Source organism: Haematobia irritans, chromosome 5, assembly GCF_050003625.1.
Source record: "Haematobia irritans isolate KBUSLIRL chromosome 5, ASM5000362v1, whole genome shotgun sequence".
Lineage (NCBI taxonomy): Eukaryota > Metazoa > Arthropoda > Insecta > Diptera > Muscidae > Haematobia > Haematobia irritans.
In genome coordinates this window covers 3,180,880-3,201,113 of record NC_134401.1, presented here as the reverse complement: position 1 = coordinate 3,201,113, position 20,234 = coordinate 3,180,880, and the positions used below count along the sequence as shown (strand labels likewise).

The 20,234-nt window shown below is 34.5% G+C and overlaps 1 protein-coding gene across 1 annotated transcript in view; it reads right to left on the bottom strand.

Annotated features, from left to right (window-relative positions):
* The window catches only part of bin3 (bicoid-interacting protein 3), a 39,549-nt gene that overhangs the window by 3,668 nt on the left and 15,647 nt on the right, over positions 1-20,234 (bottom strand). The window contains exon 2 of the mRNA XM_075313817.1: positions 70-2,508. Coding sequence (XP_075169932.1) covers positions 70-2,106 — 2,037 coding nt within the window. The 5' untranslated portion in view covers positions 2,107-2,508. The remainder of the gene's footprint in view (positions 1-69; positions 2,509-20,234) is intronic.

Genomic DNA, 20,234 nt, shown 5'->3' with positions numbered 1-20,234 from the left:
AGACAAATCAATGGAAACAGTTGTAAATCATACAGAGCGTAAAAATTGAAGTGTAATAAATGGACCTACCTTTGACTTTTGCGAGTTGTTACTCTCACTTATTTTACGTTTCCTTCCACCTCCACCACCTCCTGTGCTACTCACCACAGAATTACCACACGAGGAGTTGCTTGCAGTGGTGGATATTAACTCCAAACGTAAATCACGACATGCGCGTTCTCTTAGGTCTTCCATACTAACCATAGCCCCACTGATATCTGTGCTAGTAGTTGTGACAGTACTATCAACAGTTAAGCACCCTTGTGGAGGTGGAGATTTTCCATCGACACTAGTAGCAACCTTCGCCTCGATGGTGTGTGAAAGTGAGAGCTGTTGTTGCTGTTGCGGAGGAGATGGTGAGCATGCACTTTGTTCATCGTCATCTCCACCGCCACCACTACTACTGATATAGCCATCGTTGATATCTTGGCATTTGTTTTCCACATCTAATGAAACCGAAAGCATTGACGTTGACGACAAGCCTTTTTCAGTCGATGACGAGGTGTTGATCAAAGCACTCGGTGTTATGTCATCCGGCGCATCTCCCAGAGTGCTTGTTGTGGAATTGCAAGAGTCGTAGCGTTTACGTTTGGGCTTACGATTTTTCCTATGTCTATGTTTGTGCGCCTTAAGATTTTGCCCTCCTCTTATTCCCAGAATAATGCCCCCTCCTGCCACGCCTGCTGGCAGACCCAAAATGCCTCCTCTCTTCATGGGGGAGGTCAATTGCTTTTCATATTCCATGGAGTCCACGGGATCCAATAGATGTAGAGGATCATGTATATTTGGTGGTATAATAACTTCGACCTTTGGCGGCGTAGTTATTGGCGATTGCCTAGGCGTAGTGGCCGGTGTTATATTTATGGATGGACTTGACGCCTCGTTTTGTAAAGAACTCAAATTTAGAGGATCCGAAATGTTTCCACCCAATAGAAATTTTGTGGGTGGTATGAAATTACCTTTGCGTGGCCTTTTGTCCGGCAAAAAGAATTTCGAGCGAAGGCAACAATAATGCAGGGTGGCTGGGGTATTTGCCGATGATGAATTATTTCCCGATGATTGACTATCCTTGGCCGAATGACTACCGCAGCCGTTTATGTGGCAACACGACATATTCGCCAAATTGATGTTGTTACCTCCAATGCCACCATTACCACCAACAATTGCATTATTAGTACCACCAGGTCCCATCATGTTGTGTGCCGAACCAGCACATAGCACATGATGATGGTGATGGTTGTGGTTACGATGGGAGACTACAGGCTTTTTATGCAATAGCTGTTGCTGTAGTTGCGGCTTCAAATGACCATGACCATAACCCAATTTATCCGAAGATATAGGCACACTTAAACGACTATCATTGCTGGGGTTTGATCCTGCTGCACCCCCACCTCCTGCTCCACCATGGTGACTTCCCGTATAATTCTGATGGTGCGAATAGTTATGGTAATAGGTATGTCCCCCAACTAGATTCTTAAGATTTTGTATATTCTCAACATCGGCTTTGGATAGAACCTGACTTTCCTCAGGTTGAATTGAATTGTGACTGCTAGCGGGTGGAGATGTTGTATTGCTGGTGGAGCTTGTGTTAATGGTGCCGCCGCCTGTATTTTGTTTGGCAGTTTTGTTTTGGCGTTTCCAGCACTTGCTCTTTTTATTGTTATTGGTGAGACTTGAGGCGTTTGCTGTGGCAGTTGTGGTTGCTTCTGACGTTGTCGAATGCGTGGCTGTGGCCGACGAAGACGTGGATGAAGCTGCTTTCTTGTGTTTAACAAATTGTTGTGGTGCACGAAACTGATGGTGCTGATGTTGTAGTTGCTGTGATTTTAATTTATTTGTGGCCAAAGGCAACGAGGCAGATGACTGTTTTCCCTCACTCACAGCACCAGCAGCATTGGCGGATGCAGTGGCTGCCGATCCTTTGTTATTTGTTCCCATTACCACCAACATATCCTGACCACTTTGTGTTATTGAAGGACTGTTATTTTCATTACCCACCATCTTGGGTGAGGGATTTCTTGGTTGCGGACAATCGCCAGGATTGTCAAAATTATTCACTGAATCCATAGTTGTGTATGTGATTTCAATTTGCACTTAATGGGTATTTAGCGGTATGTCAAATAACAACATTTTCCAAGAACACCACAATAATAATAGAATACCGTCGAGATACTAAATCCTGTATGCTTCAGGCTTTTGAGGACTTTATTTGCATGCGTTGACACCAGACCAGTACAAAGAATGTTAATATTTGCTACTTAATTCTTTTGATTCTTTCCCACCGCGGATAGGGTAGCCATCCAATTCACATTTCTCCACTTTTGACTTTCAATTATAATCCTTTCAACTTCACCAACTCACTCTACTTTGTGTGTGTGGGAGGTCGGGTCGGGTCGGGTGTATTTTTCCTATGCGAAGAGAGTCGTGTTCTTTACTTGATTGTATTTTCACGATATCCCAAATTGGTATCTGAAAAGAGGAAGAAGGAAAACATGATATATTATTTATACTGTATTATCGTTTGGCAGGATTTAAGTCTGGTGAGGATTTTCATCCATAAACAATATGAGTGTATTATAGTATAATGCTGTGTATCTGTGTAACACAGTAAACATTTAGGGTATCATATAAATAATATTTTTATTTATTTGATTTTTTTTAACGTCCAAAAATTAAAATCAGTTATCCCAACTAAATTTTGAGTGTATTTTGTATTTCCTGAAATACGAAAAAATACGAACTAATTACAATCTGTTTTTGATTTCCATGGCTCAATCGCTTAAAAAACTTCCGTTCTGAGTCTTTCGTAATAAGATTTGTGAACAGTGGTCGTAAGCCATCAAAACAAAAGTTTCTATGAATAATGACCCATACAAGTTGCGTTAAACACCAAAGCAAATTCTTAAACATTAATAATACTTTGGGGATTAATATAAACCAAGCAGACCCATTAATTTTTGGTAGGGGTTCGGCATGAACAGTGTTGCCAGTATTGGGAAATTTTCCCTAAATTTGGGATACTTTTTCGTCAATGGGGACGAAATTGCAGAGTTGGGGATTTGGTTCCATAAATTTGGGGATTTTTTCGAGAAATCGGTTTAATCTTTTTTATTTCTATAGAAAATTTCATTTCATTTCTAGAAAATTTGGTCAAAATTTTATTTGTATAGAAAATATTGTCAAAATTTTATTTCTATGTAAAAAATGTTGTCAAATTTTATTTCTATATAGAAAGTTTTCTCAAAATTTTATTTCTATAGAAAATTTTGTCAAAATGTTATTTCTATAGAGAAAACTATCTCAAAATTTTATTTCTATATAGAAAATTTTCTCAAAATTTTATTTCTATGTAGACAATTTTTTCAATTTTTTTTCCGAATAGAAAATATCAAAATTTTATTTTTATATAGAAAATTTTGTCACAATTTTATTTCTATAGAAAATTTTCTCAACATTTTATTTCTATAGAAAATTTGTCAAAACAATTTTTGTTTATATAGAAAATTATCTCTAAATTTTATTTCCATATAGAAAATTATCTCAAAATTTGATTTCAATATAGAAAATTTTGTCAAAATTTCTATATAGAAAATTATGTCAAAATTTTATTTCTATAGAAAATTTTGTCAAAATTTTATTTCTATATAAAATTTTGTCAACATTTTATTTCTGTAGAAAATTTTGTCAAAATTTTATTTCTATATAAAATTTTGTCAACATTTTATTTCTATATAAAATTTTGTCAAAATTTTATTTCTATAAAAATTTTTTTTCAAATTTTTATTTCTACAGAAATTTTGTCAAAAAAAATTTTTTTCTGTATAGACAATTATCTCAAATTTTTATTTCTATATAGAAAATGTTGTCAATATTTTATTTCTATAGAAAATTTTGTCAATATTTTATTTCTATATAGAAAATTTTCTCAAAAATTTATTTCTATGTAGAAAATTTGGTCAGAAGTTTATTTCTATAGAAAATTTATGAAGTACATCTTTGCAAACTCCACCAAAAACATCAAAAAATTCTACCAAACAATAAAAAATCTATCATCTCAGGTAGAATTCTAAAGGGTGATACGGTCAAAATTTGGTCAAGGGAAAACGCGTGTAATCGATGAAATCGTTTATTTAAAAAATCAAATTAAATTTCTTTTTCAAGTTCAATTAGTATAAAATTCAGGAAAAATATTCAGTTAGGCTTTCGCTTTTCCAAATCCGGATTGCCGGGCCTCACGCTTGACACCTGCCATCAGATTTTGTACAGCCGCCTTGTCCACCTTCTTCGCCGCAGAAATCCAGTTTGCCTTGAACTGGTGCTCGTCCTTAGCAGTTTTTTTGGTCTTCTTTAGGTTCCGCTTGACAATAGCCCAGTATTTCTCAATTGGGCGGAGCTCTGGCGTGTTGGGAGGGTTCTTGTCCTTGGGAACCACCTGCACGTTGTTGGTGGCGTACCACTCCATGGCCTTTTTACCGTAATGGCAAGATGCCAAATCCGGCCAAAACAGTACGGAACAACCGTGTTTCTTCAGGAAAGGCAGCAGATGTTTATTCAAACACTCTTTCACGTAAATTTCTTGGTTGACAGTCTCGGAAGCTATGAAAATGCTGCTTTTTAAGCCACAGGTACAGATGACTTGCCAAACCACATATTTCTTTGCGAACTTTGACAGTTTTATGTGCTTGAAAATATCTGCTACCTTTCCCCTTCCTTTTGCCGTATAAAACTCCTGTCCCGGAAGCTGCTTGTAGTCGGCTTTGACGTAGGTTTCGTCGTTCATTACCACGCAGTCAAACTTCGTCAGCATCGTCGTATACAGCCTCCGGGATCGCGCTTTGGCTGTCGTATTTTGTTTATCATCGCGATTTGGAGTCACTACCTTCTTGTAAGTCGATAGTCCGGCTCGTTTTTTGGCTCGATGCACGGTTGTAGACGTTACACCCAGCTTATTTGCGGCATCTCGGAGGGAGAGGTTGGGGTTTCGCTTGAAACTACCGGCAACTCTCTTTGTCGTCTCAGCGGCTTCCGGTTTTCGATTTCCCCCCGATCCAGACTTCCTGGCTGTCGACATACGTTCCCCAAACACTTTAATTACATTTGTAACGGTTGATTAGGCAAGTTTTAGCGAATTTGCCAGCTTTGCGTGCGAGTAGCTCGGATTTTCGCGATGCGCGAGCAAAATTTTGATACGCTGCTCTTCTTGTTTGGAAGGCATTTTGACAACTGAAGAGTGAATTCCAAAATCAAAATATGAGCAACATTCTACACACACACCTTCAAAATGAGGGGTGTTCAGGTTTTTTAAATGCAAAATTGAAAGAAATACGTCAAGTTTATATTGACCGTATCACCCTTTACTAACTTTGCCAAAGTGTATACCCCCTAATTTTACTACTTGAATATTTAGAAGTAAATTTTCGTTCATAAATACAAGTTGACCAAACTGCCATATTCATACCTCCAGCAATTGGAAGACGATCACCAGTCTCTTGGAGTTGTGGTTCGAAATCTTGATCTTATATTACAGCTTGTTGAATTTGACAAAATGTTAATTTTTAAATTATTACAAAGTCTCTACAGTAGAGCCTTTTGCTTTATTTAAAAAATGTATTTTGTGCGGAATTTAATTTTAAATTGGAGATTTTTGGAGACGAAAACATCATAATTTAGGGGCAATAGCCAGAAAAATACTGGCAACACTGGGCATGAGGAAAATAGACGACCGTACAGAAAGACAAGAATTAGTATAGGTAAAATATACCTGAATGGATAATTTACCATAAATAATGATAATATTTATTCTATTAATAGACTTAATGTAAACGAAACCTCCTACTATAGAACATTATTTTACCCCTCGTCACCTCTACAATAACTTAATTTAAAGATTCTCCTTGTAACGTCGTATCATTTATTCAATATTTACTTAAAGTGAAGGAAGACAACATTTGGTACAGAGTACCACACAGAGTGTCATATGCTTTTATCGCCATTTATGTACTCAGTAGTCACTCACATTAAATAAGGATTTACCTTAACTTTGTGCCAAACAAACACTCACACTCAGATAACCATTGCCACAGGAATTATGTGGCTGACACACTCTGTTATCCTGCCACTTCAATGTGTTTGCATGTCTGGTGTTTTCATATGTTTTCAGTAAAATATAAAAAAAAAAACGTAAAAGAACAGAAATTACATGGATTGCACATGACACTGGCACCTCATAAAAAATAAAATAAAAAATAAAAAAATAAAAAAAAAAAAACAATATAAAGATAATAAAGATCTACAACCACAAACAACTAGGAAACGGAGGAGATGCCATTAACCGCATGACCGATGAACGTTCATTACAATGCCTCTCCACCATGGGCTATGTCCGTTTCAGTAAACTTGCTACACTATCTGAGAAGATAAAATGGAATAGTTTTTTTTTTTTTGTTTTTTCCTTAACAGCCCCATGAGTATAAGGTAAACTATGGATGCAAATTAAAATAAAAATAAAAAAAACTACAACATAGACAAATCTCTGGAGACATTAAAGTGATTAAGAAAGAAGGAAGTTATAAATATGGAAATTTAAATATGGTAAATCCTTTTGAAATAATTCAGCATTTAAAACTGCATTCATATTTATAATTTTCGTGAAATTGATGTTAAAATATAAAGTTTGTAGTCATAGCTTTTGGTTATTGGATCTATCACTATATTATAAATTAATAATAATTTTGGAATGTTACTATTATTTGGGCGAAAATACAATAGGTAAAAAAGCAGGTTGACAACACTAGGAGGGCCACATATTTTCACATAATTGAAATCGCCCTTAGTAAATTTGTTTGTTAGGTATCAAGATAATGATTTCCAAATATAACATTGACAATGGCATTACAATCTCAAAAATGACAATGAAAAAAGGTTCTAACAATAATTTTCTATTTATTTACTAAAAAATTTGTCTTTTTTATTGATTTATAACAGACGGCCACTTTTGCCCACTTAAAAACAAATTAATTGAAAAAATGCATACTTTTAGGCGTTCATATGTAATTTGCGATGCAAGAAATTTTGTAAAGGAAAAATGCACATAACTTTATAAATGCCAAAAATTATCCAAACCGGCTCCACTTAAAAAAATATATGGTCGGAAAATTATTCATATAGGCCTATTATTGTTATAGACGTGAGATAGGCTTAACTGGCCCAGCTTAAATAACGAAGATCTAGAGCTGGTATTTTTGGAAAAAAAAAATATTCCTGGATATCGTTATAGCTATATTATGAATTAACAATAACTTTGGAATGACACTATTAGCAACAGTGTTGCTAGCGAAATCGTCATTAGTTAATTTGTTTATAAGGTCTCGAGATAATTATTTCCAAACATAACATTGACAATGGCATTACAGTTTCAACAAATGGCATATTCTCCTGTAAGAAAATTCTATTCTAATTAAAGAAGGACCAAACAATAAATTTATATTTATTTACTAAAAAATAGTCTTTTTCACTTCTATGGGGATACCTGTTTGTCTACTTAAAATAATTCATTGAAAAACAAGTAAGGAAAGTCTAAAGTCGGGCGGGGCCGACTATATTATACCCTGCACCACTTTGTAGATCTAAATTTTCGATACCATATCACATCCGTCAAATGTGTTGGGTGCTATATATAAAGGTTTGTCCCAAATATATACATTTAAATATCACTCGATCTGGACAGAATTTGATAGACTTCTACAAATCTATAGACTCAAAATTTAAGTCGGCTAATGCACTAGGGTGGAACACAATATTAGTAAAAAAATATGTGAAACATTTAAATCTGAAGCAATTTTAAGGAAACTTCGCAAAATTTTATTTATGATTTATCGCTCGATATATATGTATTAGAAGTTTAGGAAAACTAAGTCATTTTTACAACTTTTGGACTAAGCAGTGGCGATTTTACAAGGAAAATGTTGGTATTTTGACCATTTTTGTCGAAATCAGAAAAACATATATATGGGAGCTATATCTAAATCTGAACCGATTTCAACCAAATTTGGCACGCATAGCAACAATGATAATTCTACTCTCTGTGCAAAATTTCAACTAAATCGGAGTTAAAAATTGGCCTCTGTGGTCATATGAGTGTAAAGCGGGCGAAAGCTATATATGGGAGATATATCTAAATCTGAACCGATTTCAACCAACTGTGGCACGCATGGCTACAATGCTAATTCTACTACCTGTGCAAAATTTCAACTAAATCGGAGTTAAAAATTGGCCTCTGTGGTCATATGAGTGTAAATCGTGCGAAAGCTATATATTGGAGCTATATCTAAATCTGAACCGATTTCAACCAAATTTGGCACGCATATTTACAATGCTAATTCTACTCCCTATGCATAATTTCAACTAAATCGGAGCAAAAAATTGGCCTCTGTGGGCAAATGAGTGTAAATCGGGCGAAAGCTATATATGGGAGCTATATCTAAATCTGAACCGATTTGGCTGATATTTCGCAAGTTTTTCGAGACCCATAAAATATTCGGACGTACGGAATTTGAGGAAGATCGGTTGATATACACGCCAATTATGACCAGATCGGTGAAAAATATATATGGCAGCTATATCTAAATCTGAACCGATTTTTCCAAAATCAATAGGGATCGTCTTTGAGACGAAACAGGACCCTATACCAAATTTTGGGACAATCGGACTAAAACTGCGAGCTGTACTTTGAACACAAAAATACATCAACAGACAGACAGACAGACGGACAGACAGACGGACATCGCTAAATCGACTCAGATTTTAATTCTAAGCCGATCCGTATACTAAAAGGTTGATGATTACTCCTTCTTGGTTACATACAAATGCACAAACTTATTATACCCTGTACCACAGTAGTGGTGAAGGGTATAAAAATGCATACTTTTAGGTGTTCATATGTAATATGCAATGCAAGAAATTTTGCAAAGGAAAAATGCTCATAACTTTATAAAATGATCCAAATAACTCCTCCATCTGACTGATATAGAGAACGTATTTTTATTCAATATAAAGTCAAAAAAGTTTACTTGGAACCAAAGATTTTGACCTTCCCTTAAGGATATTGATTTCGAGCCAAAGACGCGGCTTCTTTAAAATAAAGTGCCTGACTTTAAATGTAGGATCAATAAAATTAAAATTAGGATACAGATCTAATTTATGAAACTTTTATTCACTTTTCGCGGTATGTATATTAATAAAGCTATTCATGTACAAACAAATGCCAATCCCAATAATAACGCAAGCTTCCAAAGTAAATAATGTTTTCTTAATTCCAAAAGAAACTTTAAACGTAAGAGGCTAACGGCCATTTTCTTGTAGCTTTAACTGCCAGTTAATAGAAAGTAAATTGCAAATATCTTCTCTCCCGTTAACTTTAACTGAAAAATTTTCAACAGTTAAATTTCTAACTGACATGTGGAATATATGGGCAAGATGACACAAATATCCATGGTACGGTTTAAAAGTTAGTTAGCTAACGGAGCACTAACAGAGTTTCATGAAAATGGGGGTAAGTCCTCAAAATAAGTTTTAGCCTATATTTGAAGCGTTTTTATCTTAAATTTAAAAATTCAATATTTTAGTTAATTTAAGGACGACTTCTTTGAGCCTTTCTTTACTTTAAGAAAAATTTTCCTTAGTTCAAAGACATACGACTTTTGCTGAGGGACGCAAATTTCTAAAATTTGTCTCCTAATGGAAAAATTGAAGCAAAGATTATAAACTTTATTTTAATAAAAATGTCATTTTTTATAGAAATTTGTCTTTATTATTTTGTAATTATCGGCAAATCAAAGGGCCATTTTACAGCCGGAAAAGGCGTAAATATCTCAATGACAATTACTATTTTAAATGAGAATTTTTATGATATTTTTAAGAAATTTTCTCTAACCCTAAAGACTTAAAGTCTTGTTGTATAAACAAAAACTTAGTTTGTTTCTTACTTGTCTTTTTTCATTTTTATTTAATTTCAACAAAATTACTCACTTTTCATAAAAATGCTGTGTTTTTTGATTTATTTTTTTCCCCCTTAAAATATCGACAACAAAAACTTCTAGTAAAAAACTTTCTTTTTGCTGATGGCCTTTGTTCTTCCAATGCAGAAAAAGAAATGCGAAATGGAATAACAAATTTCAGTGCTGCTGCTGCATCAAAGTTCCATACAAATAGCAAACACATTTTGCACCTTTCACAAAAAGCCCGGAAAATTGCATTTTGCTATTATGAAAAACTACAGAGAGAGGGAGAGAGAGAGAGAGAGAGAGAGAGAGAGATTTAACGTTTGCACCTCTAAAGAACAGGCATTCTGATGGAAATTTTCAAGAAAAACGTTAAGCTTCGTTAACTCTGTTAGTCAGTCAATCAGTTATACATTGCCGTGGCCAGCGATGCTCTTAGTACAAAAATTTACAAAAAATGTGTTTTTTTTTTATAGTACACCAAACGAGGAAAGCACGCAGATTGAAGGTATTCATAAACCAATCCACCACGTGTAGGACGTTACTTTCTTCAATTTCTTACACAAATTTAGATATTCTCTCTATTGGAGTATAATTTTTAAATATTTTGTATAATCTTTGATTCATCATCATTTGGGTACTCCCTGTGTCGTTTTTTTCCCATTTTTGTTTTTGTATTTCGTTTTGAATTTTCCTTTTTTGCTTTTTGGTGTATACTTGAAACCCCAATTATTTTTCTTTTGAATAAGTTAACAACTTGTTAAAGGATCTCAAACGAATAAAAAACTATACAAGTGGTGTTGGATGTAAACAAGAACAAGCTCTTAACATTTCTGCAAGCAATTGCCATCTCTCTTGACTTAAATATAGAGTCATGCATTATTAAATGTATACGATATAGGCAAGGACACAATTCAATAGAAAACAGAGGAGTTTCTTATTTGTAAAGTCTAAAATTTTTAATAAATTCAATCTTTAACTAAAAGTAACATCAAGAGGTGTATAAGATGATAGTGGTCTTAGGGAGTAATTTGTCAACGAGGGTATTCAATTTCAGTTTCGACAAAGGACACAAACGTTTCTCAGCGGTGGATTATGAGTGTTTTAAAAAATCTCTAAGTGGTTTCACTGTAATGGGAAATGCCGATCGGACGGACTCGTCTATAAAAAGGAGGTTCTAAACAAGGAATCGGGCAGCCCTCAGTGATAAGAGAATATTTCACCACCGTGGTATAACAATTCTCAGCAAAAAATTGGAAGTTGTTCCACAAATATTTCTGTTAAAGCGCATCCCGGATTCACCCTTCAATTTGTTTCCACTTCCGATGCAGTCCTTTTGGACAAGTCCACAAACATTTCTTTTAAAACGCTTCCCGGGACCCCCTATCGATTTTTTCCACTTCCGATGCAGTCATTTTGGACAAGTCTCAGAAAGTACGGAATTAGGCCTTTTTAAGTAAAAATTTAAATTTTGGACAATTAGATTTTGCAAAAAAGAATAGAAAATAAATAAAAAAGAAAAAAATAAAAAAAATCATCCCCGCTGGGATTTGAACCTGTGCCGTTTGATTTTTTCACTTCCACGCAAGTTCTTTTGAGAAGGTTTTGAAAATTACGATAATTTTTTGTTGATTTTTAATGGAAAAAATATATTTACACAAAAGTACCCAGCAAAAAAATTTGGAAGTTCTTCCAAAGGCACAACTTTAAAAGCACTTCCAGAAGATGCACTCCCAATGATGTTCTTTATTTTAACTACCCAGGAAGTTTTTTTAATTAAATTTTTTATAACTTGGTTTTTTTAAACTTTCAAAGGGTAATTTTAGCATTTTTTGTTTCAAATAGGTTAAAAACGGAGTAAGAATTCATAAAAGGGTACAAATCATTTAAATTTTGTCGAAAAATGCTAAATCCAATCTGAAAAGTTTTCAATTTTTGAAAATATTTGAGGTCAAACGTTTCCGACAAGCGTTAGAATCCATTAAAAATTATACAAAATTATAAAAACTATTATTCATATTTGAGCCAGAATTTGCTAAGGCTTTCTGTTATGGTGCCAACAGACCCAGGTTCAATCCCCGGTGGAAATGAAGAAGTTTTCCAATTTGTAAAAATTAGATAATAAGAAAATTACAGTGTAGCAAAAAATACTAATAAAAATGAAAAGTGAAATTGGAAAAAATAATTTTTGTTTTTTAGTTTTTTAAATTTCTTCATCCAAATGAACTTTCAAGGCACAAAGCAATGCAAAGGATCCACAAATGGAGTACTTCCGGCCTATGACAAGCCCGTGTAGAATTCATTGAAGATGATCCAAGTTTGCACTACTTCCGGATCACAATTTGGGGATCCAAACTACTTTTTTGGAAGCTCTTCTTTGCTGGGAATGTACTGAATAGTCTACATGAGCCTGAAACAACGGTCTGCCACTATACCCAACCTATGCTAGTTGATTTCAATCCATTTTCAAAAAATCCTAAACTTGATTTGTAGATTTGGAAGATAAAAACCAAATCGACTTCGACGAGTCCGAACGGCGTTCCACATTGCAGTGAAACCACTTAGAGAAGCTTTGAAACCCTCAGAAATGTCACCAGCAGTACTGAGGTGGGATAATCCACCACTGAAAAACTTTTTGGTGTTCGGTCGAAGCAGGAATCGAACCCACGACCTTGTGTATGCGAGGCGGGCATGTTAACCATTGCACCACGGTGGCAATGTTTTGTTTTTATACCCATTTTTGTTGTTGTTAAGTGTTACGAAAGACTTCCCGTCTTAATGAAGGCCGCCTATAGGGTTGACGCGGAAAATTCGACTTTAATGTAAAAAATTGACTTTCGATATCTGACTTCAAAAAGAAAGGATAATTTGACATCGATCTTTATATGGTGGCCAAACACAACAAACAGATTTTCTATGACCAGATTTCTATGCTTTTTTCGAGGTGTACGCGTGACACAAAATTCTCGTGACACGGATGAATCACGTGAGTCGTGAACAATATCCAAAGCAACTCTCGTGAATGGGACTAATATAAATATATCGTGCGCGTGAGAAATAAAGGGTGATTTGTTAAGAGCTTGATAACTTTTTAAAAAAAAAAAACGCATAAAATTTGCAAAATCTCATCGGTTCTTTATTTGAAACGTTAGATTGGTACATGACATTTACTTTTTGAAGATAATTTCATTTAAATGTTGACCGCGGCTGCGTCTTAGGTGGTCCATTCGGAAAGTCCAATTTTGGGCAACTTTTTCGAGCATTTCGGCCGGAATAGCCCGAATTTCTTCGGAAATGTTGTCTTCCAAAGCTGGAATAGTTGCTGGCTTATTTCTGTAGACTTTAGACTTGACGTAGCCCCACAAAAAATAGTCTAAAGGCGTCAAATCGCATGATCTTGGTGGCCAACTTACCGGTCCATTTCTTGAGATGAATTGTTCTCCGAAGTTTTCCCTCAAAATGGCCATAGAATCGCGAGCTGTGTGGCATGTAGCGCCATCTTGTTGAAACCACATGTCAACCAAGTTCAGTTCTTCCATTTTTGGCAACAAAAAGTTTGTTAGCATCGAACGATAGCGATCGCCATTCACCGTAACGTTGCGTCCAACAGCATCTTTGAAAAAATACGGTCCAATGATTCCACCAGCGTACAAACCACACCAAACAGTGCATTTTTCGGGATGCATGGGCAGTTCTTGAACGGCTTCTGGTTGCTCTTCACTCCAAATGCGGCAATTTTGCTTATTTACGTAGCCATTCAACCAGAAATGAGCCTCATCGCTGAACAAAATTTGTCGATAAAAAAGCGGATTTTCTGCCACTGATTTTGGTAATAAAATTCAATGATTTGCAAGCGTTGCTCGTTAGTAAGTCTATTCATGATGAAATGTCAAAGCATACTGAGCATCTTTCTCTTTGACACCATGTCTGAAATCCCACGTGATCTGTCAAATACTAATGCATGAAAATCCTAACCTCAAAAGAATCACCCTTTAAAATCGGTTCGTGAATGTGCATGAATAAAATTTCCGCAAAATCAAGCTCACGAAAAAAATCTTGATTTTGATATAAAAATTGATTCATACTCGTATGTTAACTGAAATTATTTTAGTTCTTGAACAATATTCCATTTTTGAATTTTGTTACCTTTGCTGATTTCCATTTGGAAAATGTCGTGAGTCTCGTGAATTTGTCGTGAGTCGTACGTGAGTCTTTAAAAATAGTTCGTGCGTGAGTACTGGTTTTCATTTCGTGAATGTGCCTGAGTGAGATTGGCTACCACAAGTATCGTGCGTGAATAAACATTTTGCTTCGTGAGTGAAATTTGAGTCACGCGAACACCTCTAGTTTTTATGTTGCCTAATATCAACAAATGGACTTTTTAATGATGGCCAAAATCACCTATTAACTTTAAACGTGGAAAAATTGAAAATTCGACTTCGAACGAAAAATTTGCTATCTAGACTATTTTGATAGTTTATTTAATTGTTTGTTTTTATTTTGTTTGAAACTGATGAGTAATTAGCTATGTTCCGTGGGAAGTAAATCCAAAACAAAATTCAAAATTTATTTTTGATTGCACAGTTTAAACTCTAAATTGACATACACAGCAGATTTCATGAATTCGCATTTCTTTAAGGCATTTTTTTAGATATGAACCACATTCATAATCATAATTTAAGTCATTGCATTTGGCCATTGTTTTATATATTTCAATAGCTGAAATGAAACTATCCTTTTGATAACACTTGAACACTTGGAGAATGACATGAGTTGGACACTGTTTCGAATATATTTGAACAGATTCTTTTAAAACTATTGTCCATTCTTTTTAGTATCTCAATAATACAACAGATGTTGCTTAGTTTATAGAATAATTTTGTCAAATTACTTTATTTAATTTTATAGCCAATATCACACAGTGTTTGTTCATATTTATAATAGAACCCCCCCAAGTACAATATTAATGGCTGATGGAAACTGGTGAGTAACTCTGGGCAATAGAAATCGATGAAAAGTCTATGGAGCGACATTGAAGAAAACAAAAACTAATTCTCTGTCATCCATCCAAAGAGGACAAAACTATTGAAGAAGAGGCCAAAAGTGCCCAAACTCAAGTAAAAAGTAAAGCAATTCAATTTTTGTTTTTTTTTTTTGTTTACAACTCAACATTGATTTTCACCACTTGACAATGGTGATGGAGAGTGGAGGGTGGACATAAACAAAAATAAAGCTAAAGGGTGATTCTTTTGAGGTTAGGATTTTCATGCATTAGTATTTGACAGATCACGTGGGATTTCAGACATGGTGTCAAAGAGAAAGATGCTCAGTATGCTTTGACATTTCATCATGAATAGACTTACTAACGAGCCACAACGTCGAATTTTCAGTGAATGGGCCCTAGAAAAGTTGGCAGAAAATCCGCTTTTTTATCGACAAATTTTGTTCAGCGATGAGGCTCATTTCTGGTTGAATGGCTACGTAAATAAGCAAAATTGCCGCATTTGGAGTGAAGAGCAACCAGAAGCCGTTCAAGAACTGCCCATGCATCCCGAAAAATGCACTGTTTGGTGTGGTTTGTACGCTGGTGGAATCATTGGACCGTATTTTTTCAAAGATGCTGTTGGACGCAACGTTACGGTGAATGGCGATCGCTATCGTTCGATGCTAACAAACTTTTTGTTGCCAAAAATGGAAGAACTGAACTTGGTTGACATGTGCTTTCAACAAGATGGCGCTACATGCCACACAGCTCGCGATTCTATGGCCATTTTGAGGGAAAACTTCGGAGAACAATTCATCTCAAGAAATGGACCGGTAAGTTGGCCACCAAGATCATGCGATTTGACGCCTTTAGACTATTTTTTGTGGGGCTACGTCAAGTCTAAAGTCTACAGAAATAAGCCAGCAACTATTCCAGCTTTGGAAGACAACATTTCCGAAGAAATTCGGGCTATTCCGGCCGAAATGCTCGAAAAAGTTGCCCAAAATTGGACTTTCCGAATGGACCACCTAAGACGCAGCCGCGGTCAACATTTAAATGAAATTATCTTCAAAAAGTAAATGTCATGGACCAATCTAACGTTTCAAATAAAGAACCGATGAGATTTTGCAAATTTTATGCGTTTTTTTTAAAAAAAAAAGTTATCAAGCTCTTAACAAATCACCCTTTATAATACCCGACCTACGGTGGCAAAAGTACACAAAAAGAAATTCTAAATGTAAAATAAGAAAAAAAAAACACACACACACACACACGTAATATAAACTTAAAGGGAAAATAAAATCCATATGAAAAGAAAACCTGAGGAAAATAAAAAGCCAACCAAAATGAAATTACAAGTGATAGGATGTTACAAAAATTCACACTGCAACAAAAAACTTCTACAAACCAAAAATACAATTGGCCAACAGCCAAAGTAGAGAAAACCAAAAGCAAAGAAAAAACAAACCGAATGGGTAGTGAAACAAAAACAAAACAAACGTGACTCGACACGAATGCATTTTAGTGAGATAAAAATAATTTTAAAAACATAATTTTTAGCAAACGAAAAAATTTATTCAATCTATACAATTTGTCATGCACTTTTCCAAAATAATTGTTTGAAAAACAAAAACACAATTATATATTTTTTCTAAGAAAACAAAAAATAAATCTCAATTAAAAATGTTCATTTTCGGTGCACTGAAAAAATTATTTCTGCCTGAGAGTTGAGCAATTGTCTTCTCATTATGGCTCAACTTTCACACACTATCACAAAATTACCACTGACAACTAAATTTAACCCTCTAATGCCCCAATTTTTTTGTCAGCTGATTAAATTTTCAATGTTAACGACACGAAAGCAAGAAAACTAAACAAAACTAAAAAATTTATACGGTAAAATTCAGTATATTCTGCAAAGCCTCTTGAGCAGTTTTAATAAGTTTTCTTTTTATTTTACCCATTTTTTCTCTTAAGGTGTGTTTTACTAAAACCTTCCTTATTAAATGAAGACCGCCTAAAGGCGAGCTTGGGCATTAGAGGGTTAAATCCCACATCCGAATGAAAGAAAAATTTTCGATTTTTTCTACAAAAAAGTGGAAGTTGATTTTTTATTATTTAATTTAATATGTTCTTTTTTGGGGTTTTAAAAATTAACTTTCCATGACATTCCCATTCAACTGTTATCGATATTTTGTTTTTGGGGTTAATCGATTTTGAACTCCGCAGCGAAAACATCATCAAGAAGTCAAAAACGCTACCTTCGAATAAGTTGTAAGCGCAACAAAAAATACTAGCTTTTTTGTTTTATGAATTTTAGATTTCGGTCCTTTATAGATAGACAGATTAGTAATTTTTGCCCAGTTAGTATGCTGGGCCGATTTGTGACTTTTTGCAAAAAAAAACAAGATTTTTCCATAATTAAAAAATCTGATTTTCTGAAACTATAAAAAGTCGCAATCTCAACCTTTGCAGTTCTGTAAAAAAAAATTAAAGGGGACATTTAAAAACGTGGAAATCGTTTTTTCCTATATTTAAAATAATTGAGTTTTAAGTTCTGATTAGAAGTCACCATCACGGATTTCAGAAATTCTAATCAAAATCCATACTTTCGGACGATCAATATTTATAGACTTTATAGACCATTCTCTTTTGGAAGTTAGCAGAAATAATGCACAAAAATTTCTAGCAGATGATGAAAAGAATGAAAATGAAAATTTGTTAGAACATTGCTTCTATAATTTGTTCAAAAATTGAATGTTTCGGTGCCCTGAAAAAATTAATTCTGCATGAGAGGGAGCAACTGTTTTCTCAACATGGCTCGACTTTAATACTCGAGTACCAAATTACCACTGACAATTCCACATCCTTTGCTAAAAAATAAAACAATTGGCAATCCAAACCCTATTACTACTCAATCTCATTTTCATTTGATATGAATGAATGCAGACACTATACTATTTTTGTTTCTCAGTGTACAATCGCATTCAGTTATGCCTATTATATTAACGACTAATTCAACGGACAATATTCTGTCGTTTTCAAACCTACATTCATACTTCTAAAACAAACAAACACACATACACCAAAAAAGAAAGACCACCATTCGTGAGATACAAACGTAAGAAATATGTGTTAGCAACATTTCTAAAAACCGTCTGAAGAGGTATTTAGGAAGTTTTGTTTCTTTTTTTTTTTGTTTATTTCTTCCTCCCTTTGTGGTGGCCCCAATGTTGGAGAAAGAAATCACAAACAAATCAATTAAATCAGTGAAGGTCAAATGCTTTGAGTCGGTTTGGCAAATAAAACGAAGAAAAAAAAACGAACTAACTGACGATTCACACTCCAGCAAAGTCATAAATTAAACAATTAGCATTTATTTTCCGTTGGAACGAAACTCTATGGTCGCCCGACTTTAAAATGCTTGCTTTGGTAAAGATTTTTTTTCAGTTTTATTTCATTTTGTTAAAAGTATGAGAGTTTTGCAATCGCGCACACTGGTCGTCGACCCTACTTGGGGTGTTGCATAGTTCTTGCCTTCTACGCTGCTCTACGCCTCTCCGGTTCCCTACCCAACCAATTTACACGGTCTCTCACTTGGTATTTATGCTCTTTATCTTTCTCTCTGTGGTTTGGTTTTGTGGGCTGACAATAGTGCAGCATTCAGAACAAGTGTAATGTATACAACAGTGTTGTCAACTTAGAGTTTTTTTTTTATTGTAGATTTAGAGGTTTTAGTTACAAAAAACAATGCCAAGGGTTAATGAGATAATAAAAAAAATAAATTAAAGAAGTAAATACGGCCGAAAATTCGGCCAATCTTATGTACCCTCCACCAAGGATTGCGTACAAAGTTCTACTAAAGACTGTCAAACACAATCGAATGGTAGTACCAATTTCCGATCCCTAAGTATAGTATTATTTCTAATCATTGTCTTCTATATTGCAAGTTAAGGGCTGGTTATGCATCCAAAAAAAGGTTAGTAAGCGTAGTGTAGCATTGCAGCTGTTTGTTTTTGATATTCGACAGCCCATACAAACGATTACCTAACGTTTGCACAACGTAAACGTGTCGTAAGATTCAGAAAAAAAAACAAAAATTTACATGTCATTGTCGTATCAGCTGATCAAAAAACAAGCGTCATCGATTGAAAGAAGAAAAATGCGATTTTTTTCTTTCATTAAAAATGTAGTATTGTGTTGTTTTTATTTTAAATGTAAAAAAAAAAACAAACAAAAAAACATACATTGCCGTTATGTTACGGCTACGCTACATTTTTAGATGCATAACCAGACCTTTAGTCTATATGAAGTCTGTGGTAGATAAAAAGCAGATTAAATGATTTTCTATAATGATTTTGAACCGATATGCACCAATTTTCGCACGGTTGTTAGGAGGCAAATTTTCTTTCACATGGGATGAAATTTACTCTTTCAAGAGGATCCGGACTTCAAATTTGAGGATCGGTTTATATGGGGGCTATATATAATTATGGACCGGGTTTTAACTATTTTTGCACGATTGTTAGAGGACATATACGTAATTCTTGTACCAAATTTCAACCGGTTCGGATGAAATTTGATCTTTGAAATTTGAAATTCAAGTCATCTTGTTGCGTTCGGAAGTTAGCGTGATTTCAAAAGACGGACATCGTTAAAATTTCGCCCCATCCAATTGTGGAGTGTAGAAATGGAAACTGGACAGATTTAAAGCAGGTGGGAACCCAATGCTTTTTGACGTTAGTGAAAAAGTGTTATCACACTTTTTCATTGTAAGAAAACCTACAGAGAGAAAACCTATATTTAGATATGTGTTGATTTTCAATTCCATTTTTTTGTAAGAGAAGACCTTCAAGGCTATGTTCGTTTTTCGTGTTAACTTTTTGTTTAATAACTAAAAATGATAAATAAAATAGCTAAAAATTTACTAAACCAGCTTCATCCAAATGGTACTTTTTCATCTTTGTGAAAACAATGCTTATATTCACTATAAAATACGGCCACGATAATATAAATTTTAGCATGTCCATCAGCCATATCAAGAAAAAATGCTTATTTCGTATGGATTATGAACATGGGTATTTCCTGAAATAATTCCATATTTCATAAATTATAAAAGCAGTGTCTCCCCATGGCTCCGCGATTTCGCAGCGAATTGAATCTAAATTACATATAAAAATATACGGAGATAACTTCTACATTATCAAAAATTC